The 24,672-nt window shown below is 44.7% G+C and overlaps 1 protein-coding gene across 4 annotated transcripts in view; it reads left to right on the top strand.

Annotated features, from left to right (window-relative positions):
- The window catches only part of smarce1 (SWI/SNF related, matrix associated, actin dependent regulator of chromatin, subfamily e, member 1), a 53,704-nt gene extending 31,258 nt beyond the window's left edge, over nt 1-22,446 (top strand). For 2 of the 4 annotated variants that reach the window (XM_038778879.1, XM_038778880.1), the window contains 7 exons: nt 283-363; nt 1,178-1,309; nt 5,625-5,796; nt 12,165-12,337; nt 14,731-14,832; nt 17,105-17,306; nt 21,879-22,446. In XM_038778879.1, the coding sequence (XP_038634807.1) occupies nt 283-363; nt 1,178-1,309; nt 5,625-5,796; nt 12,165-12,337; nt 14,731-14,832; nt 17,105-17,306; nt 21,879-22,090 (1,074 nt within the window). In that variant the 3' untranslated portion in view covers nt 22,091-22,446. The remainder of the gene's footprint in view (nt 1-282; nt 364-1,177; nt 1,310-5,624; nt 5,797-12,164; nt 12,338-14,730; nt 14,833-17,104; nt 17,307-21,878) is intronic. The other 2 variants (XM_038778881.1, XM_038778882.1) reach the window with 1 other exon arrangement.
- The last annotated feature ends 2,226 nt before the right edge of the window (nt 22,447-24,672 follow it).

Raw genomic sequence — 24,672 nt, 5'->3', positions numbered from 1 at the left:
CCTCGGTGCTGTTGGCAGCAGTGCTAACCACTGCGCCACCGTGCCGCCCTGAACTTCAGTATTCAATCCTTCCTTTGTCTCATTCACAGTGTCCAAAGATTAGCTTTTAAAATATGTATTTCAAATCTGAACCAGGGCAGTCCCACCTGGATCCAAATAGCATTCATGTTCTCATTGATCTTTAGACTTTATTTCATGTTAACTAATGACAATTTGATATTAAGAGCAATTCCTTTCCTCCTTCAAGTGCAAGATAATGTGACACGTTTTGTTTCCCCGCAGGCATCGTCAGGCATCACAATTCCAAAACCCCCAAAGCCCCCAGACAAGCCCTTGATGCCCTACATGCGTTACAGCAGAAAGGTACAGTATCTGCAGCATTGTATCACAGTATCTACTGTAGCATCCATTCACCTGACTAAACCTAGCCCGATTACACAAGACATGTGGAGGAAAGATGCTGTTGTATTGATAGCCTTTCACTGGCTAATGTTTCTAGCATGGACTGGGATTACGTTACTGTTTGTACCTCCTGTTGGATGTTCATTATTATTTATGTAAAGACCTGACGTCCTGTACTAGGTGGAGGCTGTAATACATTACTAACTGGAAATCTTTCTAGAAAACATTGGAACTTCAATAAATCCTGGTCTGTAACTTGTTGCCGCCTAGTTTAAAAGCAACTGTCCCATAGGTGCAATTTTATATTAAACAATTTACATCTTTAAAGATTGAGATCTAATTTTTTTCCCTTTTCCTCTTTCTGTCCTTATTTAAGACTGTGCTAGTTGTTAACTTGGATGAGTTACTGAGTCCGGCTGTGTGACCAGCTGAATATACATTACTGGGATTTACTGCCATTCAATAATCATTCGTCATTCCATTTGCATCCGTGTGGGACATCAGCTCCTTTGCATTCTCAAACGCACTAACTCCTCCCAGCCAGCTTCCACCGATGATGTCACCAAGAGCTGCAGCTTAAATTTAAATTTAAAAAATACTTTTTCATAAAAAGTGATTTGTAGGAGTACTAATCACAGAACTCCCTTATTAATGCCTAACTGTAGTAAGTACATTCGGGTGTTGGTTGTACTATACCCAGAAACTGTCTGGTCGACAGTGTGATAATTCTATTACTGTATTAGCTCTGTAAATAAGTCTCCTTATTACGTTTTAGGTATGGGACCAGGTTAAGGCCTCCAATCCTGATCTGAAGCTGTGGGAAATAGGGAAAATCATCGGTGGAATGTGGCGGGATCTCACAGATGAGGAAAAGCAGGAATATCTGAATGACTATGAAGCAGAAAAGGTAAAACAGGAAAGGATTCCTTTCAGTGACCATAAAATGCATCTGGTTGATAGTGTTAATCATATAGGTTTGTTGTCCGTTTCTATTTTCTTTGGGTGTGGGTGATATTCTTGACTTGAGGATTGACAGTATTGCGAATTAGAATGTTTATTCACCCTGTGACCACAGCTGAGATACAACATGGTTCAACACAATGTAAAGCTTCCTCCATATATCCATCAAAACTTTCAAGCCAGATACAACACTGGGAGGATAGAGAGTAAATCTGCCCCAGACATTCAGCTTTAATTCCCTCTTTTTTTCTCCTATCCACCCACAACTGGACTTCTGCTATGCCTTTTGGCATTTCAGATTCTCAGCCATCGCTTTGAGGAAGATTATCAGTTTTCACTCAATCCTGGGCAGCTTTGAGGAAGATTATCAGTCTTCACTCAATCCTGGGCAGCTTTGAGGAAGATTATCAGTCTTCACTCAATCCTGGGCAGCTTTGAGGAAGATTATTAGTCTTCACTCAATCCTGGGCAGTTTTGAGGAAGATTATCAGTCTTCATTCAGAGTTCAGACTTTCAGTCCATCAGTCTGAATTTGAACACTCACTTTCACGATGAGGAAACCATGAGCTTTTTTTGGTAACAGACCATTCCAGCCAATGCTTGTGTTGTCTTCCCCATGCTCTGCTCTTCTGTCAGAAGATATTCCCGAGATTAATATCTGCGCACACGAGTGCTACCCACTTTTAAGACAGTTTTGAGCGATGTCAAGGTCTTGGACAGAATGGGAAGAAACCTTTGCAAAACAATTGATTAATTTGGAGAATAAACTGTATGAAAACATGAAAATATTTGTTTCTCTTCAAACAAACTTCCTTAACAGAAAATTAATTTGATCCTTCTTCCTCTTGGCCCAGGAGGTTTTGTTGCTAAGCACATGGTAAAGGTTCAGTTTCCTTTATAGATTGAATTTACAGTGCAGCAGGAGGCCATTCGGCCCATCGAGTCTGCACCGGCTCTTGGAAAGAGCACCCTACCCAAGATCAACACCTCCACCCTATCCCCATAACCCAGTAACCCCACCTAACACTAAGGACAATTTTGGATACTAAGGGCAATTTATCATGGCCAATCCACCTAACCTGCACATCTTTGGACTGTGGGAGGAAACCGGAGCACCCGGAGGAAACCCAGGCACACACGGGGAGGATGTGCAGACTCTGCACAGACAGTGACCCAAGCCGAAATCGAAACCTGGGACCCTGGAGCTGTGAAGCATTTGTGCTATCCACAATGCTACCGTGCTGCCCTATAGTTATCTATGGTTTATGCTGATCTCTCAAAACATTGTACTTTCCTTTTACACATGTTTTTTCAAATAAATTTAGAGTACCCAATTAATTTTTCCAATTAAGAGGCAATTTAATGTGGCCACTCCACCTAGCCTGCACATAGAACAAAGAAACAGGAACAGGCCCTTTGGCCCCCAAGCCCGTTCCGACCATGCTGCCCGACTAAACTACTAATCTTCTACACTTCCGGGGTCCGTATCCCTCTATTCCCATCCTATTCATGTATTTATCAAGATGCCCCTTAAATGTCACTATCGTCCCTGCTTCCACCACCTCCTCCGGCAGCGAGTTCCAGGCACCCACTACCCTCTGTGTAAAAAAACCTGCCTCGTACATCTGCTCTAAACTTTGCCCCTTGCACATTAAACCTATGCCCCCTAGCAATTGACTCTGCTACCCTGGGAAAAAGCCTCTGATGATCCACTCTGTCTCTGCCCCTCATAATTTTGTTGACTTCTATCAGGTCGCCCCTCAACCTCCGTCGTTCCAGTGCGAATAAACCGAATTTATGCAACCGCACCTCATAGCTAATGCCCTCCATACCAGGCAACATCCTGGTAAATCTCTTCTGCACCCTCTCTAAATCCTCCACATCCTTCTGGTAGTGTGGCGACCAGAATTGAACACTATACTCCAAGTGTGGCCTAACTAAGGTTCTATACAACTGCAACATGACTTGTCAATTCTTATGCTCAATGCCCCGGCCAATGAAGGTAAGCATGCCGTATGCCTACTTGACTACCTTCTCCACCTGTGTTGCCCCTTTCAGTGACCTGTGGACCTGTACACCTCGATCTCTCTGACTTTCAATACTTTTAGAGTTCTACCGTTCACTGTATATTCCCTATCTGCATTAGACCTTCCAAAATGCATTACCCCACGTTTGTCCGGATTAACCTCCATCTGCCATCTCTCCGCCCAAATGATCTAAATCCTGCTGTATGCTGTGACAGTCCTCATCGCTATCTGCAATTCCAGCAACCTTTGTGTCGTCTGCAAACTTACTAATCAGACCAGTTACATTTTCCTCCAAATCATTTATATATACTGGGAACAGTAAAGGTCCTAGCACTGATCCCTGTGGAACACCACTAGTCACAGCCCTCCAATTAGAAAAGCACCCTTCCATTGCTACTCTCTGCCTTCTATGACCTAGCCAGTTCTGTATCCACCTTGCCAGCTTACTCCTGACCCCGTGTGACTTCACCTTTTGTACCAGTCTGCCATGAGGGACCTTGTCAAAGGCCTTACTGAAGTCCATATAGACAACATCCACTGCCCTACCTGCATCAATCATCTTTGTGACCTCTTCGAAAAACTCTATCAAGTTAGTGAGACACGACCTCCCCTTCACAAAACCATGCTGTCACTCACTAATATGTCCATTTGCTTCCAAACGGGAGTAGATCCTGTCCCAAAGAATTCTCTCCAATAATTTCCCTACCACTGACGTAAGGCTCACCGGCCTGTAGTTCCTTGGATTATCCTTGCTACCCTTCTTAAACAAAGGAACAACATTGGCTATTCTCCAGTCCTCTGGGACATCACCTAAAGACAGTGAGGATCCAAAAGTTTTTGTCAAGGCCTCAGCAATTTCCTCTCTAGCCTCCTTCAGTATTCTGGGGTAGATCCCATCAGGCCCTGGGGACTTATCTACCTTAATTTTTTTCAAGACGCCTAACACCTCGTCTTTTTGGATCTCAATGTGACCCAGGCTATCTACACACCCTTCTCCAGACTCAACATCCACCAATTCCTTGTCTTTGGTGAATACTGCTGCAAAGTATTCATTTAGTACCTCGCCCATTTCCTCTGGCTCCACACATAGATTCCCTTGCCTATCCTTCAGTGGGCCAACCCTTTCCCTGGCTACCCTCGTGTTTTTATGTACATCTTTGGGCTGTGGGGGGCGAAACCCACGCAAACACGGGGAGAATGTGCAAATTCCACATGGACAGTGACCCACCGTGCCGCCCTTTCTTTTATACATGTTTTGCCTGTGTGAAGCTAAAGGGAACCGTTATGGCGCTTCTATTTGAACTTGTTTAATCTAAGCTAATGAAACATGAAGCTTTAACATTTTTTTATTGCTTGGCAACATTTTACAAATATAGACAATGAGTATTACATGAAAAGCATTTTGAAAACCCTTTCAATCTTTTATTGTTCTAAATGGGAAAATGTCATTTCAGATGTCACCCCAAATCATGTCTCCCCATGTGTGATCACATAATTTATTTTCAGTGCTATTTATCAGTAGGAACAGCAGTAGGAGGAGCCCATTCAGCCCTTGGAGCCTGCTCTGCCATTCGATAAGACCATGGCTGATCTAGTTGTGTTCTCAACTCCACTTTCGCTGAACCCTCTACTCCCTTGTCTGTCAAAGATTTGTCTAACTCTGCTCCACTGCCCTCTGAAGAAGAAAAATGCTAAAAATGAGCTCTTTTTGTTCTAATTAGTTAATTAGAGATTAGTTCTAATCTCTCCCACAGGAAGAAACATCCACCCTATTAAATCGCTTCAGGATCTTATATGTTTCAGTAAGATCACTTCTCATTCTTCTCATTTCCACTGGATGTATAGGCTCAACCAGTTCAACCTTTTTCCATCAGATAAGTCCCTTGTTCCAAGAATGAGTCAAATGAATCTTCTCTGCTTCGAATGCATTTGCAAAACCTTGAGCCTGGCTGCCTGCAGTACAAGATGCTACCATGCACATTTTCCTGCCTGTGATTCCCCACACAGCGAATTACTGATTTTGTTAATTGAAGGCCAACCAGAAATCTTGTCGAAAGAGGGAGAATGTTGGGAGAGTCACGGTCCGAGATGGCCTGAGAGCACATAAGCTGTCACCTCTCCTGTACTTGGCGATTGGTAGAAGACCTTAGAGTTGAATGATAGTCTTTAGGAATAATGCATTTGGTGTGCTGCATTTGGTTGTTCCCACTTTATGGGGTTTGCTTCTATTTTCAGGTCGAGTACAATGAAGCCATGAAAGCGTATCATAACTCTCCTGCCTATCTTGCCTACATTAATGCAAAAAGCCGGGCTGAGGCAGCACTTGAGGAAGAGAGTCGTCAACGGCAGTCACGGATGGAGAAAGGAGAGCCTTACATGAGCATCCAGCCGGCTGAGGACCCTGATGGTAAGCACTGCTTATACACACCGTCACAGTCTATTGTGTGCCCTGACATTTCATTCTGCATTGTAGACTTCATCCATGTCATCTGTCCTGATACGACTACACGACAACCTTAATGGTGAATATCAATACATAATGATTGGCAGTGTGCCACCATTATGTTTGGTACCCACATAAAGGGAAAATAAATATACAGCATGATATCTTTATTATAAACAAGACCAAAAGTATGAATTCCTGAAAATTTCCGCACTTGTGTGATTTTCTCAGTCAGCAGTCTGTCTCCTGTTGCTCCTGCTTTTTGCAGCCTGTTTCTTTTCCTGTCTCATTTCACTAACAGTGTTTCCCTACATTGATTTTTCCGCTGCCTGTTACAAAGAGAGGCTCACCTGACCCCTTCAGCTCACCCACTACCCAATGGCTGAAGTCAGGAGTGCGATGGAGTATTTTCCATTTGTGTGGATGAGCAACACCAATGTAGCTACATCCAGGCTAAAGCAGTTCACAATAGGAAGATCCCAGATTTGATCTTCCTCTGGCCCCAAAGTTGCTATTGATAACCGTGGGCTGGGGTTCCTCGTGCTCCTGATTGTTCTGAAACTACTTCACTTGGATAGAATAGACATAGAATCACAGAATCCCTACAGTGCAGATGGAGGCCAATCATAGAATTATAGAATTTACACTGCAGAAGGAGAACATTCGGCCCTCGGAAAGAGCACCCTACCTAAGCCCATACATCCACCCTATCCCCACCACCTCCACTCTATCCCCACACCTCCACCCTGTCCCCGTAACCCCACCTAACCATTTTTTGGACACTAAGGGCAATTTAGCATGGCCAACCCACCTAACCTGCGCATCTTTGGACTGTGGGAGGAAACCAGAGCACCCGGAGGAAACCCACACAATATGGGGAGAATGCGCAGACTCCGCATAGACAGTGACCCAAGCCAGGAATCGAACCTGGCACCCTGGAGCTGTGAAGCAACTGTGCTAACCACTGTGCTACCGTGCTGTCCCATCGAGTCTGCACTGGCCCTTAAACCCACACCCCCACTCTATCTCAGTAACCCCACCACACCTTTTGGACACTAAGGGACAATTTGGCTTGGCCAATCCACCTCACCTTCACTTCTTTGGAATGTGGGAGGAACCTGGAGTACCCGGGTGGAGGAAACCCACGCAGACCCACTGGGGGAACGTGCAGACTCCACACAGACAGTCACCCGAGGCCAGAATTGAACCAACGTCCCTGGAGCTGTGATGCATCAGTGCTAACCACTGTGCCACCATGATAAGTACAAGCAGATTGGATTATGATCTGCTTGAGCAAATAGCCATTTGAGCAAAGTGGCACAGCCCTCGTAGCCGTTGTAGCCTATTAATGCTTGCAGGTTAGTAACTGGTAAGTTCAGAAGTGACTGAGACAAAAAGGTTTTGATAAAATACTCCCGTTTTCAGGAAGCCATCTGCCTCTCCTTTCATTTCTCAGACTAAGTAAACATCATGTTAGGAGGTTTTCTGGAGCTAAAGGTAGCTTTGGCAAATGTCAAGCGTAGTCTGATGTGCATTTATTTACAATAATGTTGAGATTTTTTTTCCTTAAGTTTTTTAACAGATTTTTATTCTTTGGGATCCATGCCACCTTGTAGCTTTGAGATTTCTCTCCTGCAGTATATTTCCTGTTGTGTAAACACTGCCTCTGTAATTAGTGCTTTTTCTATATTTGTTCAGCGACTAACATTATTTCTGTTGCTTGGTATAAATCCTATCCAGTGCTTTTGAAAAATAATTAATTCAAACAAAGCAGTGCTAAAAATTCCTTTGACGTTATCTGGTCATCTGATGGTTGTAGGCGCAGGACATGGTTTGAAACCATAGGAAGTAGGTCACTCGGCCCATCGAGTCTGCTCCACCATTCAATGAGATCATGGCTGATCTGATGTGATAATCCTGAACTCCACTTCTCTTCTCCTCCCCCCTCCCCAATAACCCTTGATTCCCTTACTGATTAAAAATCTGTCTGTCTCAGCTTTGAATGTCCTTAACCCAGCCTCTCTAGACCTCTGGTAAAAAATTCCACAGATTCACTGCCCTCCCAGAGAAGGAATTTCTTCTCATTTCTGTCTGAAATGGGCGACTCCCTCACTCTGAGATTCTGCCCGCTGGTCCTGGACTCACCCACAGAGGGAAACAACCTCTCAGCATCGACCCTTTCAAGCTGCCAAAAATCCTATATGTCTCAATAAGGTCACCTCTCATTCTTCTAAACTCCAACGAATAAAGGCCCAATTTACTCAACCTCTCCTGATAAGAAAATCCATCCATACCCGTAATCAGCCAAGTGAACCTTCTCTGGACTGGGGTTTATGGACTAGAAAGATCCCAGACTTGGTCCCTGCTAGAGTAGTTGACAATGCCTTCTGGCAGTTTGGACAAGGGTCCTCACTGGCGTGACTGAAACAATTGTGATTTAAGGATCTTGGGATTGTGATACCATGTTGTAGGTGCTATATAAAAGCTGTTGTTGTAAGGAATGCCGATGGTGGGTGGTGAAGCAACAGAGAGTTTAGGGAGGAAATGCCAGAATAATAATCTTTATTGTCACAAGTCGGCTTACAGTATAACACTGCAATGAAGTTACTGTGAAAATCCCCTAGTCACCACACTCCGGGGCCTGGAGTATAGGGCCTAAGCAGCTGGAGAAATGGCCTTGAGCAGTGGGATGTAGCAGGTAGGATGCACAGCGCATAGAAACAAAGCCATAACATGGGAAGAGTTTACAGAGATGGGGACGGGCTGGGATTTTGGAGGGTCTCACCTCCTGACCTTTTTTAAAAAAAAAATTTTTTATTGAAGTATTTGTAAAGTGTTGTAACAAAAACAGACCGGCCGGCTTTGTCTTCACAGACCATCGAAACTAACAAAAAACAAACAAACACAACATTTACCCCCCCCCCCCCCCCCCCCCCCCCCCCCCCCCCCCCCCCCCGGAAAGCTGCTACTGCCGACATGTTAAATTAAATTTCCCCAAGAAAGTCTGCCACCTCCGGGAGAAACCTTTCACCTCTCTGTATCTGCCACTTTGAATGCTATAGTGCAGTGTTGTCTCGCCTTGTGTAAAAGTTACGTTTTTAAGTTCCTACATATTTTTCTCTCTTCCCCAGCCTCGGTGTGTGTGTGTGTGTGTGGTGGGGAGGGGGGGAGGAAGCCCCTATTTGTTTAGTCCTTGTGCTGTGCATCAGCTCCTGTTTAAGCATGAAAGCATAATTCTGCTCTTAAACATTCCTGAACTTACTACTGAAAGGTGTGTAGGGGTGACTTCAGTTTATATCCAATCATAATGTTTTGCTAAATAATTCTATTCAATGCTTCTGCAGCATAGCGCTGCTTGTTTGGACTCGCCAAAAAATCCTTTGCCGATTGTCTGATGGTGGTAGTTTCAGCACATAAAATTTGGCATATGCCTTGGGGTTGTTTGTCTTAATCGTGTTCATCAGGAGCAACAGATGTGGAATGGCTAAGATAGTATCACATAACTCTGCACTGCCCTTCCTTGAAGAGCTTCTTTTATGTAACAAGCATGTATTTAATTTCTTTCCCAAAGGCGAAGGTTTGGAACCAGAGGATGTTTGAGGTTTATGCCATGACCTGTCTGCACTGGATGTCCTGGTGATTCTCACAGTTGCTCGTGTCCTTGGCTCAGGAGAATCAGATACACAACCTTGGCACTTCTTTATTTGCTTTAGAATTTTCAGCCTTTTTGCTGCCACGGTAGACTGGCAGCTGCTAATGTTTTTCACAAAGAAGCATTTGACTGCTTTCACTGTCCCTCCCTTTCTCAGGACTTTTTTATGTATCATTGCATGATCCTGGACCCTGGTTTGGCAATGTTCTCTTGCCATTGCCATTTCTATTTTTAACTCTATTTGAAAGCTCATTAAAAAAGAAAAACAGGACCTGGTCATAGAACATAGAACAGTACAGCACAGAACAGGCCCTTCGGCCCTCGATGTTGTGCCGAGCAATGATCACACCCCCCCCCCAACCCCAACCTTAATTTTAAGGACACTACGGGCAATTTAGCATGGCCAATCCACCTAACCCGCACATCTTTGGACTGTGGGAGGAAACCCACGCACACACGGGGAGGACGTGCAGACTCCGCACAGACAGTGACCCAGCCGGGAACCGAACCTGGGACCCTGGAGCTGTGAAGCATTTATGCTAACCACCATGCTACCGTGCTGCCCGATGTTATTAAGATTGTAACATTTTGTAATGTGGACGTGATGAGACCCACGCAGACACGGGGAGAATGTGCAAACTCCACATAGACAGTGACCCGGGGCTGGGATTGAACCTGGGACTTCAGCGTTGTGAGGTAGCAGTGCTAACCACTGCGCCACCGTGCTGCCCAGTGTGTCTGTATATTTGAAGGAAATCATTGTATGTTTTCATTGTTTAGCGTCACTTCAGCAGCACCCACCCTGTGCAGAGTGTCGGGGAGAAGCTGATTCTACTGATGATACAGATTTAGGGTAATTGGCAAAAGAGACGTAGAGATGAGAATTGTTTTTAAATTAGTCGTTGTGATCTGGAATGAGCTGTCTAATAAATAGGATGGTAGAAGCAGATTCCGAGGTAGATTTCAAAAGGCAACTGGATAAATGCTTGAAAAGGAGTAATTTGCAGAGCTACAGGGAAAGAGTAGGGGGTTGGTACTAATTGGGACCGCTCAATCAATGAACTGGCACAGGGATGATGGGCTGAATGGCCTCTTGTGTACTAAGATCTGGGCTGGATTTAATGGACGTGAGAGGTATCGTGCCTGCCGTCTGGAGAGCCTGTGCTGCCTCATTCAGGAAGGCTGCTCACTGTATTAAGTATTTAACTGGGCCGTGGTGTGCCTTCCCCAGGATCAGAGACCCAGTTAGGCAGTGGCCACTGCAGCTTTGGCACCTACCCAAGTCTTAGGATCACCATGGATCCAGGCACAGGTGAGCGACAGAGGGAGAGCCTCACAGGGTGAGGGCGTAGGGGGCGGTTGTCAGCAGCAAGGCCGGATGGGGAAGAGAGGCCTTTCAGGAGACCCATCCCCCTTCTCAAGACCAGATCCCTTGATCAGGCACTATCTACCTTTAAACGAGAGATCCTACCAGAATCCAGACAGTATTTGCTGGATTGAGCAGGCTCGAGGGCTGAATTGTCTATTCCTGCTCCTAGTTTTAATGTTATGAATACGCAGGACACTCGGGGCTGGTAAGCAACCAACTCATTTTTCTTTATGACATTGATGTGAAAATAACAGAGAACTTCTAAAAAAGGCTGATTTAAACGTGTGATATTTACAAAAAAAAGCCTCCAGTGCAAACCCATTGTTGTGATCGTTGTTTTAAGCTGCATTTGCAGCTGCTACATATTGGTGCCCCACCCCTGCTGGCAGCAGCATTAAAGAACAAAGAAAATTACAGCACAGGGACAGGCCCTTCGGCCCTCCCAGCCTGCGCCAATCCAGATCCTTTATCTAAACCTGTCGCCTATTTTCCAAGGATCTACTTCCCTCTGTTCCCCGTAGGTTGCTGACTGTGGTGTCCTGTTGGCGTGGATGGCCTTGGCTGTTGTGCTCTGGCCGGCAGGGCCTGTACAGCCTCCGCCCCAGAGTGTAGGTACCCAAAAGGACTCCCAAGTCTCTTTGTGTTTCAGATTTCTGAAGCCTTTCCCCATTTAGAAAATCGTCTGTCCTTCTAATTTTCCTACCAAGTACGTAATCTCATATTTTTCCACGTTGTATTCTCTCTGCCACATCTTTGCCACTCTCCTAGCCTGTCCAGGTCCTTCGCTTCCTCAATACTACCTGTCTGTCTATCATCTGCAAACTTAGCAACAGTGCCCTCAATGTCTTCTTCCAGACTGTTAATGTATATTGTGAAAAGTTGTGGCCCCAACACTGGCCCCTGCAGAACACCACTAGTCAGCAGCTGCCACCCTGAAAAAAAAAACGAGGGGAATCACTTGAGAAAAAGCTGAAAATACTCAGTGTTGTGCTTTGTTGGGGAATTCCTTCATTGCACCTAACCATTTGCTGTAACTGGAGAAAAATTAAATCATGTTCAATATTATATTTTGATCTGATGTATGAAACTGGGATGGTTTGGGGCAATTTGCCGACTTGATAACTGCAGTAGAAAGTTTTGGAATTTTTCAATTTACACGGCTGATTCCAAATGCACGATTGTTGTTAACTGTTAAACTGAACTATGTTAATCTGAATTTCCGTTGTGTCAGGAAATGAGAAGCTTCCCACAATTAGTCTAGTTTTTATTACACCTACATTGTGCTGACTTCCTTCTTTCCCAATCCTCCAGATTATGATGACGGCTTTTCAATGAAGCATATATCTGCGGCACGTTTCCAGAGAAACCACCGTTTGATTAGTGAGATTCTGAGCGAGAGTGTAGTCCCAGATGTCCGATCTGTGGTGACAACGGCACGAATGCAGGTTTTAAAGCGGCAGGTGCAGTCACTGATGGTTCACCAGGTAATGTTGTGAATGCTGCATCATGGGGTTGGTTTTGGCCTTTGCACTTGGAGTTTTTGTTCTTGCTCTCCACAATAAATCTCTTTCTTTTCATCTTGCACGTAGGCCCCTTGATCTTGACTGCAACTAATGGAGATTTGGCCTTGGGGAAGTTAAAGTGATAAAACCCTGATTCAAACCCCACTCTGACCCATCCATTCCTGGATTTAGTGGGGATGGGACAGTAGGTGGGCAGCCAGTCTGCTTCAAGGAGGCAGCAGTTGACACTTTAAATATGAAAGTGATGCTTCAGGCATCATTGTTAGTCTCCAGTTTAAAGGTGAGGACTACATGACCCAGGAGGTTGAGTGCTTTCTCACTTACCTGCACTATCCAGCATTCCTGCTGGGGCAACCCCCCAGTGATAGCCGACAGTCTCCAGTGATCGTCTCCCCCCCCGACATGATAAGCCGCAGACTCCAGTGATGGATACCCCCATCCCACCCTCCGAACTCGCCTTACCACCAGCACCAACATATTTCTGATCCCTTCACTCTTCCCCACAAGCCTTCAGACTTCTCTCCTCCCTTTCCCTGGGTTGAAATTTCACTATGTGTGGGGAACCCCAACTTGCAGCTTCTCTGTGCCTTACCGACCCTCTTATTCTGCAACAAACTTCAGAGAGTCGTGAATACCGCCCAGTCCATTACACAGACCCACCTCCCATCCATTGACTCCATTTACACCTCGCTCGCTGCCTGGGGAAAGCGGGCAGCATAATCAAAGACCCCTCCCACCCGGCTTACTCACTCTTCCAACTTCTTCCATCGGGCAGGAGATACAGAAGTCTGAGAACACGCACGAACAGACTCAAAAACAGCTTCTTCCCCACTGTCACCAGATTCCTAAACGGCCCTCTAAAGGACTGACCTCATTAACACTACACCCTGTATGCTTCATCCGATGCCAGTGCTTATGTAGTTACATTGTGTACCTTGTGTTGCCCTATTATGTATTTTCTTTCATTCCCTTTTCTTCCCATGTACTTAATGATCTGTCGAGCTGCTCGCAGAAAAATACTTTTCACTGCACCTCGGTACACGTGACAATAAACAAATCCAATCCAATCCAATCCACCCTGGGATGATAAACAAATCCAATCCATCCCGGGATAATAAACAAATTCAATTCAATCCAATCCTAGTGGGCCAGGTAAGTTGAAATTCAGTTCAGTACAGATTTTTTTCTATCCACCGGAAAGAAACTTTGACCCAGACCAACAACATGAATTATTTCAGTCTTTAAAAAAAATCTTTAAGCCAAGTCAGGATGGTGTGTGACTTGGAATGGGAACTGAACTTGTTTCCAGAGAAGTCAAACGCAGAATCTGCAGAAACCTAATGCTGCTTTTATAGCCACTGAAGTATGTGATCTCTTTTTCATGTATTTTTCTCTATTACAGCTGCATAACTGAATTTGGTGACATTGTATATGTGTACTTGTGGGTAATAGCCAACATTCTAGGTCAGTTCATTCTTAACCCTTCCCTGTTGAATAAACAGGGAGTCTCTACAGCGCATAACAATTTCTTTAAAGTCGTAACCTCTAATGAAAGACGTGCATTTCAGTCGGAGCTTTCATGGTCTAAGGGCATCCCAAAGTGCTTTACAGCCAAGTACTTTTGGATGTGGAGCCACTGTTATAAAGTAGGAAATGCAACAGCTAATTGGTACATTGCAAACTCTCTCAAACAGCAGAGTTGATTTTTCTGGTTTTAAATTATGTTGACTATGAGAGATATATGTTGACCAGAGCACTGCTGTTCTTTGGATCTTCTACATCCATCTCCAAGATGGGGGCTCGATTTAACATCTTGTGCGACTCTCCCTCAGTACTGCGTTGTAGTGTCAGGCTCTGTTTTTGTGTGTCCAAGTCCCTGGAGTGGGAACCTGCACCCACAACTTTGTAACTCAAGCGGGGTGAGTGCTCCCTTCTGAGCCACAGTTGATAAATCATTAATGACAAACGGCATTAGTTGACTGAAGTAAAAGCAAAACACTGCAGATGCTGGAAATCTGAAATAAAGACCTGAAATGCTGGATAAACTCAGCAGGTCTGGCAGCACCTAGAGAGCGAAACAGAGTTAACAGTTAGAGACTATAACCCAACTACAGAAAGTTCAGCTGCTGCCAGACTTGCTGAGTTTATCCAGTATTTTCTGTTTTTACATTAGTTAACTAAAGTATTTGCTATTTTTTTTTAAAGAGTGTTTTTAACCATGCAAAGCAAATCTGGAAAAAATACACCCCTTTGAAGAAGTTTGGTGGTGACTCTTCATATCCCTGAATACTATCTTAACTTGCAGTCACATTTCGCTGATCTCCAGATATAATTTTGAAATCTGTTTTTCTTAGCGGAAATTGGAAGCAGAGCTCCTTCAGATCGAGGAACGCCATCAAGACAAGAAAAGGAAATTTCTTGAAACTACAGAGTTGTTTAATACTGAACTAAAGCGGGTAAGAATAAATTAGTTTGTTGGTTGGGAGATGATGAGTTGCAACTATCCAGTGGCTAAAGTATTCTCTGCACAAACTTCAGATTTTCTGATGGTGTTAACTTTACTGCTCAACTGTCAGTTTTGACTGGTGTAAATAATGGCAATTGAAAAAAAAAAACAAGTTATACATATTCAAGGAAACCCTTTCGTATATTGTGTACGTTTGTTTACCTTACACAAAATTCATATATCCTGAGGTTGCATGTTCTGCACTGTTGCATTGACAGAAGCAGACTTTGTACCTGAGCAAGTTGTTGTATGGGCAGACTGTCTTCTACATATCGACAGAGCACCTGGTCACAGCTTGGTGTCCTTGGCTGGGTCTCGAGTTGGGACACTGAATTTCCTTCAGGCGAGGAAAGGGAAAATTGATTGGTATTCAGTCACCTTGTTCAAAATGCACGTGACAGATATAGTCAGGCTATGCTGTGATGTCTAGTGTAGTGGACTGTTAACCGATCAGCTTCCATAGCACATAGATCATAGAATTTACAGTGCACAAGGAGGCCATTCGGCCCATCGAGTTTACGCCAGCCCTTAAAAAGAGCACCCTACTAAAGCCCACATATCTACCCTATCCCCGTAACCCAGTAACCCCCACTTAACTTTTTTGGACACTAAGGACAATTTAGCATGGCCAATCCACCTAACCCATGGATCTTTGGACTGTGGGAGGAAACCGGAGCACCCGGAGGAAACCCACGCAGACACGGGGAGAACGTGCAGACTCCGCACACACAGTGACCCAAGCCGGGAATCAAGCCTGGGACCCTGGAGCTGTGAGGCAACTGTGCTACCATGATGCCCTTTCATTGGCTAGCATTGACACATGACCAGTAACCAATAGGGAAAGATATCAGATGGCACGTCCACCCACAGAGATTGTTTTTTTCAGGAGAGAAGAGAAAATGGTGGGTTAAACATCCTGGGAGGAAAATGACACTAACACTGATAGTGTGCCTGCTGTCTTGGCAATCCACAAGCTAATGGATTTCTATCATTCTTCAATGTAAGAAACTTCTGTTTAGATCCATCAGGGGGCACGATAGCACAGTGGTTAGCACAGTTGCTTCACAGTTCCAGGGTCCTAGGTTCGATTCCGGCTTGGGTCACTATCTGGGTGGAGTCTGCACGTTCTCCCTGGGTGGGTTTCTTCCGGGTGCTTCTGTTTCCTTCCACAGTCCAAAGATGTGCAGGTTAGGTGGATTGGCCATGATAAATTGCCCTTAAGTGTCCAAAAAAGGTTAGGTGGGGTTACGGGATAAGGTGGAGGTGTGGGCTTTCTTTCTATGATCTGGTCCCTTTTGTTCTTGGCTGGTAATGTTTCTGCTTCTTTCAGAGCATGTGAATTAGGAGCAGGAGTAGACCACTTGGGCTCTTGAGCCTGGTGATACTTTCTTATCCTTCCTGAGTACTGAGGTGTTCATGCCGTAGACCCTGACTTCTTTTTGAGGCAGGTTGTGTCAGTCAGGTTCTTGGGAAACTAAAAACCCTCAATCTGGAAAATCAAGCATCTACTCCACACAAAAACACTTGTGCAGTTACATGGAGTCCATAGAAGTTGGGATCCATAGAATCCATACAGTGCAGGAGGAGGCCATTCGGCCCATCAAGTCTGCATCGACCCTCTGAAAGAGCACCCTACCTAGGCCCACTCCCCTGCTCTATCCCCATAACCTCACCTAATCTGCACATCTTTGGATACTAAGGGGCAATTTATCATGGCCAATCCTCTTAACCTGCAGATCTTTGGACTGTGGGAGGAAACCCACACAGACACGGAGCAAAAGTGCGAACTCCACACACAGTCACCCAAGGCCGGAATCGAAACCCTGTCACTGAGGCAGCAATGCTAACCATTGTGCCACTGTGCAGAGTCTTCCAGTTCTGGTCTCTTGTGCATCCCTGATTGCCTTTGCCCTTCTCTTGGTGCCTGTGCTGTGTGCCATCTGGGCCTTGAACTCTGGAATTTCCTCTCTAACCCACTTTAGCTCTCTTTTTAAATTGATCCTTAAAACCGATCTACTGGTCATCTGTTGTAATATCTATGACTCTATGTTGAACTTCATCTGATAATGCTTCCAAGAAGTTCCTCCTGATGTTTTACTACATTTAAATGCAAGTTATTGTTGACAATATTTGCTTATTTGGTGTTTGCGTAAATGCTGGATGATATTGATATCTTTGGGTTCTTGCGGCATTTAGTTTTAACCTCCCCTTGTTTTATTTAGTTGTGTAATTTGAAAGTGGAGGTTGACATGGAGAAAATTGCAGCTGAAATTGCTCAGGCTGAAGAGCAGGCCCGTAAGCGTCAGGAAGAGCGGGAAAAGGAGGCTGACCAAGTGGAGCAGCCCCAGAGTAATATCCCTGAGGAGCCCCCAAGCAGCAGTGAGGCAGACGAGTCCAAAGTGGAGGAGGCCCCAATGGACACAGGTAACAAAATGAATGGACTGCATTAATATCTCTTTAAAAATTCATTAAGGTGTAGTGTGACTGACGAGGCTGATGTTTCTTGCGCCTCCCTAGTTGTCTTCGCGAAACCATTTGAACCACTGCAGACTGGTGAAGATTCTCCCATCATGCTTTTAATTTGAACAGGCGAGGTTGAAGGATCAGGCATGCATGTCCAAGTTTGGTTGGCGTGTGTGGGACTCGGAAATGGTGGTATTCTCAGTGAACCTGCTACCCATGTCCTTCTGGCTGCTGGAGGTTGCTGATTTGGGTGGTGTCGTCAAAGATGTCTGGACAGGTTGCTGCAGTGCATCCTGTATATGTTTGTAATACACATTGCAACCACGCTGCATTGTTGGTGAAGGGTGTGAATGTTAAAGGTGGTCTATCACTGATACCAACTTTCAAAGCTGCTGCATTATAAGAGTAATGTCAGTGGAACAGCTGTGATCTTTAGCCGCCACCTTCTGTGGTCACTTGGGGTATTTGGAAGGCACTCTATTCTGGCCACCACACTGCCACTTGGGGTATTTGGAAGGCACTCTATTCTGGTCACCACACTGCCACTTGGGGTATTTGGAAGGCATTCTATTCTGGCCACCACACTGCCACTTGGGGTATTTGGAAGGCATTCTATTCTGGTCACCACACTGCCAGGAGGATGTGGAGGCTTTGGAGAGGGTGCAGAGGAGGTTTACCAGGATGTTGCCTGGTCTGGAGGGTGTTAGCTATGTGGAGAGGCTGAATAGACTCGGACTGTTTTCATTAGAAAGACGGAGGTTGAGGGGTGACTGATAGAGGTCTACAAGATTATGAGGGGCATGGATAGAGTGGATGGGCAGGCACTCTTTCCCAGGGTGGAGGGGGTCAGTCACCAGGGGGCATAGGTTTAAAGTCCGTGGGGAAAAGTTTAGAGGAGATATGCGAGGCAGGTTGTTTTACACAGAGGGTGGTGAGTGCCTGGAACGCGCTGCCAGGGGAGGCTGTGGAAGCAGATACATTAACGGCGTTCAAAAGGCATCTTGACAAACACATGGATAGGATGGGTATAGAGGGATACGGCACAAGGAAGTGCTGAGGGTTTTGGCCAAGGGTGGTATCATGACCGGTACAGGCTTGGAGGGCCGAAGGGCCTGTTCCTGTGCTGTATTGTTCTTTGTTCTATGTGCCTGATGGTATGTAAATCAAGACACTGATTTTGGGTCAGGGTGTAGGAGAAATTGGGCACCTTTCCATTGGAAGCAAATCTTGTGTCAGGTTGCTTGCTTAGGAATAAGTTGGCTACATTGCCCGCTGCAGGGAGATGGAGCTTGGAATATGGAATAAAGGATCTATCTCCAACTATACACTAGAGGTTGTTAAATTTATGTTGCATTAATCGTGCTACATAGTGGACTCACACTGGACTGTGGAGCTACCATTTTTTTGTTAAGTAATCTTTATTGTTACAAGTAGGCTTACATAAATTTCTTATATTTTGATTCAAACTACCTATAGATCAGTATGGTACTGTCTCCATAACCTGGCTATACATACCTGCTCATTTTAGGGTCAAAAATCTAATATCAGGGTCAAAAACTACACATTTCAATTACTACACGTATTGTTTCAGCTTCTCTATGCTTTGTAAATTGCTTCATTGCATTCTATTATTGTGTATGTATTCTGCATTTTCTCCCAAACGTATGGCCTTTTATTTCAACATGTTACACATTTTTATTTCTGTGTACTACAGGTAAAGGGGCCAAAAATGTTTTCAGATGTGCTACATACAGATCATTTGATGCCAGTTCTTTTTTTGGAGAGGGGGTTGGGTTGGGTTGGGTTGGGTTGGGGTGCTCATCACCTCGCTCCCAGTATCTGCTATTAGGTCGGCTGACTCCAATTATTGGGCGTTGTTCAGGTTGAAGTTGCTTGACTACATTCTGCAGGTAAACTTAGACCCATTTTCAGGTGCAGCAATGTGCTTCTGGCAATCTTGTTCTTTTCAAAAAGAAAAGGTGTTTTTCTCGCTTGACTGTCTGGAATACCTCGTAAATGTATCTGAATACCTTTGTGATTACCTTGAATGTTGTTTTTCACCAATGTTATCACGAATCTCTTAAGACAGAAAGAAAATTCCATTTTAAAGATGACCTAGATTTCAAATATGAGTCAGCTATTCAGTGGTTAGGGTGACCTGATTTTCACAAGTCAAATCCAGGACACAAGGAACGGGAGTATCCATTTGGCCCTCTTCAGTCGGCTTTGCCGTTTAATAAGACTTTGCTCCCACCGATCATCTTCTCAGGAAGAGGTTCCAAAGGCTATTGACCCTCTTGAGAGAAAAATTTTGCCTTGTCTGTTTTTCATAGATTATCATCGAATTTACAGTGCAGAAGGAGGCCATTCGGCCCATCGAGTCTGCACCGGCTCTTGGAAAGAGCACCCTATCCCCATTACCCAGTAACCCCACCCAGCACTAAGGGCAATTTTGGACACTAAGGGCAATTTAGCACGGCCAATCCACCTAACCTGCACATCTTTGGACTGTGGGAGGAAACCGGAGCACCCGGAGGAAACCCACGCAGACACGGGGAGAATGTGCTGACTCCGCACAGACAGTGACCCAAGCCGGAATCGAACCTGGGACCCTGGAGCTGTGAAGCAATTGTGCTAACCACTATGCTATCATGCTGCCCTAAATGATTTTTAAAATAAATTCAGATTACCCAATTCATTTTTTCCAATTAAGGGCAATTTAGCATGGCCAATCCACCTACCCTGTACATCTTTGGGTTGTGGGGGTGAAACCCACACAAACACGGGGCGAATGTGCAAACTCCACACGGGCAGTGACCCAGAGCCGGGATCGAACCTGGGACCTCGGCGCCGTGAGGCAGAGGGCTAACCCACTGCGCCACCGTGCTGCCCCCACCCCATATTTTTAAACAGTGACCCCCAACAGTTTCTACAGAACAGGTTATGTTGTAGGGTCATACAGACTTGAAACGCTAATTCTGTTTCTCTCTCCACAGAGAAACTGACCTGAGTTTACCCAGCATTTTCTGTTTTTATTTCCGATTTCCAGCATCTGCAGTATGTTGCTTTTACTAAACCTCAGCGTTTCATTTGTGTTTCTGGGTGAATCCTAGTTAAGCACTCTGAATGCTTAAATCTAGTGTTAAACCATAAACACCCATTTCTGAGCCCGAGCTAGATTTTCCATTCCACTGACTGAAGTCATGTTTTCTTAATTCTTGCTGTTCCTCTGAATCTGCAGTTTAAGATTGTCATGCGTCATGTTGCCATAGACATTGGGTGAGCCCATTCTTATGTACTGCCTGTACTGGGGTTACCGTTGTTCCAGCGTTTAACTTGCTGTCTTGCCACTGGAATTTGTTCACGTTTTACTATATACGTGTTGTGCTTCAGGCTCTTAAATCAACCATACCTTTTCAGTCTGGTGACTGTGCAGAGTACAGGTGGGATGGAGCTGTCTGGCTGAGTGAGTTGGTTTGAGCGCATCTTGTGGGGAGTTGTGTCATCCTGACGAACAGCCTTTGTGAAGAAACTTGATTATTTACCTACTCCTGGGCACTTATAATGGTTTCTAGAAATTCCCTTGTGGAATGGGGACAAAATGCCACCGTGTCAGCAAGTCACTTGTTGGTTTTCGAAGGATGTTGTATACAACAGATTCTGGTGCCCCAAGAGAGCGATTCAGAATTGAGTAGGAAAGCAGTTAAAAATTACCTTGTCCTCTTCTTGTTTGGCCTCCTCATAGCCAGCTGTACTGGGGGATTGTTGCTGTATTTGATTCTTGTAAAGGATTTATAGACCTGCTCAATTCCCATGGTACTCAACATGTCTCCTGTCAAGCTGGAGTTATGGTGCTGCAAACAGTAACGGTGCTTACCCATTCCTCAGTGCTTCGAAGTTTATGAAATGCAGGAACAATAAACTTGAGAGAATTTTCTTGTCAACTTTGGTCAAAGAATGGCATAAACCCAGGGGTGACGGCAACTTACACTGTTCTACCTGCTCTCTGCTGAAGTAATGGACAATTAGGAAGGGCCCACAAAGACCCTTAAGCCCTGATTCGCTGGAAAGTTTAGAATTGTGGATGACAGCTTTATTGTCTTTGAATCTGGAGGTTGTGTGTTGAACAAATGGTTACACGTGCCACTTTGATGCAGTACTGAGGTCCTATCCACTTGATAGCATTAATAACCTATTAAACAGCGAGGACAATCACAGCCAATCAGACCCAGTCCTGTTTTCTTTTTTAAGATTTGCAATTCTTTCAGGTCCTCAGGAAAAGTCAGAGGACTTTCCAGCGTGAGGTGCAGTGACTGGTGGAGCAATGCAGCAGCCAGTTTACACTGAGCAAGGTCTCACCCAGAGCCTCAAGATAGCCAGTTGACCAAAATGCCATGAAAATTCCCTTGCTTTGTTTTGAAGTTTTTTTTGCATCCACTTGATCAGATTTTATGGCGGGGCTGAAGACCATGCTTCAGCTTCCCTGTATGGAACTGGCGACAGTGTGGCTAAAACCTGCATCCTTATTTACAGATGAGCCACGCAATGATGAGACACCAGAAACCCAACAGAGTAGTGAAGAGAGCACAGCAACTCCAGAAGACAAAGAGGGGTGTCAGGACACGACAGACAGCAGCGTGGAGCAAGGAGCAAGTGAGAGCACCTCTGGCACAGAAAGTAACAGCGCCCTGGCTGAGGAGCCCATTGCAGAGCCAACACCAGAGAGCGAAGATAAGAAAGAATGATTTCAACAAACACACAAACTTTTCATTCCAGTTAGCTGTACGACTTGATTAGTATTGTACTCTTTTTTTATTCTACCTGTTTATAAGTTAGAAGAATTTTGTTTTTACACATTTGTAGAGATGCCAGCATAATGGATTCCTTAAACACAACCAACAGCCCCGTGACCAGTTTGAGATTCAGTGCGACAAACAAAGTGAAGATGAATGAATTTCAGGGGTGGAAGAAAATATACGGAATTTTAAAGGTACCGTATGCTGTACGTAAACCAGCTTGTTTATCTCTGATCCTTGTTACGGGATATTTATTTTCCTCAATTAAAATAAACACGGCTCAATGCCTGAATCATAAGGTCAAAGTGCAGCGGTTGCAGTTGCCAGTTATGAGATTTATTTTCCTCTCTGATCTCCTATGTACTTAATTTCTATCCATTTAACTGATGCGTTGAAGAACTGTGAAAACAGAAAAGCAGAATGCATCTGGTGATGCTGGCCCCTCTACCCACTCTTTACAGGTATTTTCTGAACCGTAGAAGAGTCTACTACTCCTTCACCTGAATACAGTTAATGTGTCCATTCCTAGAATTGATCCTGTCCCAGTTGGGACGCTGATAAGGCAGCGATTTGTCCCAGGGGTGCCTACAAGTTGCATGTGTCCGATTAATGCCCATTTTACCTGACAGTTGTTGTAAAAATGTCATCATACAATACCCTATAATGAACCACTGTGACCACAGAGTTGATATTTTACTGATACAGCTTCAAACTCCTGCCTCCCCAGCTGCTGATGGACAGAAAGATTTAACAAGGCCACAAAGAGTTAGTCATATCCATCAAGCGATTGAATACTGTAATTCGACACGAGGTGAAATTATTTGTGAAAGGAACATTTCCTTTCAAAGACCATTTGTCTTCTGCTGCAGAGTTACCTATTTAAAAAAAAGCTTGCCTACCACAATAAAAGGGACTGGTTTAGCACAGTGGGCTAAACAGCTGGCTTGTAATGCAGAAGAAGACCAGCAGCGCGTACCGGCCTCTCGAACAGGCGCTGGAATGTGGCGACTGGGGGCTTTTCACAGTAACTTCACTGAAGCCCACTTGTGACAATAAGCATCTATTATTATTAAAAGAGAAGCGAAATGTAAAGGCAGTTTTGCGCACTTTCTGACCCGTGGCTGTGTAATTGTGCAGTGTGCAAAGTATGCGATTTGAATCTGCGCCTCCTGGGGAAAGGAACAACAAACTTACATTTATATAGCACCTTTCACATCCTCAGCACATCGGAAAGAGTTATCACAGCTTTGTAGGCAAATGCAACAGCTTTTGTTTCTGTATGCAAGACCCCATGCAAGGTATGAGAGAATTGATCAGTAAATCTGATTTGATGCTGTTGGCTAAGCTCTCCATGTTGGTCGGGACAGTAGGAAATAGTGCCTTAGGGATTTTGCATTTGTCTGAGGAAGCAGGCAGGGTGTGGGGCCTGGCTTAACGTTGCATCTGGAAAATGGCAGCCCCTACAGTCCAGCACTCCCTCAGCAATGTACTCCTGTTTCGACCCAGATTATGTGGAACACGAGCCCATGCCCCGCTGAGTCTGTTATCCATCAAGCCAATCTCCCTCCCACAGTTAATGAACTATCTTGAAGGCATAAAGTGACCTAATACCTTAGTTTTCACATATACATGGATGACATCCTGTTCCACTTCACCACCATCTCTCTCAACTCCTGCACTGCTGTTGAATTATCAGACTGCTTATCTGACATCCAGAACTGGATGGGTAGAAATTTCCTACGCTTAAATATTGGGAAGACTGAAGCCAATGGTTCCAGTTTCTGTTCAAAACTCTTCCCAGGGACCAATTCTATCCCTCACCAGGCAACAGTTTGACATTAAGCCAGTCTGTTCGCAGCCTTGGTGTCACGTTTTATTTTGATGGGCTTCCGACCTTTTCAGATTCCAGCATCCACAGTAATTTGCTTTTATTTTGTTTCATATTTGTGCCATTGTTCAGTGAGTCTATTTCTGTCTCTGTTACGTCGTCCGACTCTGCCCCTGTCTCGGCTCATCTACTGCTGAAACCCTCACTCAGGCCTGTGTTGTTTTTTTAAATTAGAGTACCCAATTCATTTTTTTCCAATTATGGGGCAATTTAACGTGGCCAATCCACCTACCCTGTACATCTGCAAACCTGGGACCTCGGTGCCATGATGCAGCAATGCTACCCATTGTGCTACCGTGCCGCCCATTAAGTCTGTAAGAGTTTGTAGATTGTTGGAGGAAAGGGTGACTTGAGAAAGGTGTCTGAACTTTCCCATTGAGATTTGAATTATAGTGAGGAGCTCGAGTTGGTTAGATTATCTGCAGTTTGTGGAGGTTGAACGTACTTTTTTTTAATAAACAATTTTATTGAGGTAGTTTTTGGCATTGTAAAAGTTACAGACATCAACAGAAAGAAAGCAAAAAAGGCAAAAATGTGCAAACATCCACGTACATTCAATACTTCAATCGTAACATACTGCACAAGCCCGCTCCTCTCCCACTGGTACTACCCGCCAACTGACAATTAGTTGCTGATCATAGAA

Source organism: Scyliorhinus canicula, chromosome 19, assembly GCF_902713615.1.
Source record: "Scyliorhinus canicula chromosome 19, sScyCan1.1, whole genome shotgun sequence".
Taxonomy (NCBI): Eukaryota; Metazoa; Chordata; class Chondrichthyes; order Carcharhiniformes; family Scyliorhinidae; genus Scyliorhinus; species Scyliorhinus canicula.
Note: the sequence above shows the minus strand (reverse complement) of the source record. Positions and strands in the feature narration are given on the sequence as shown.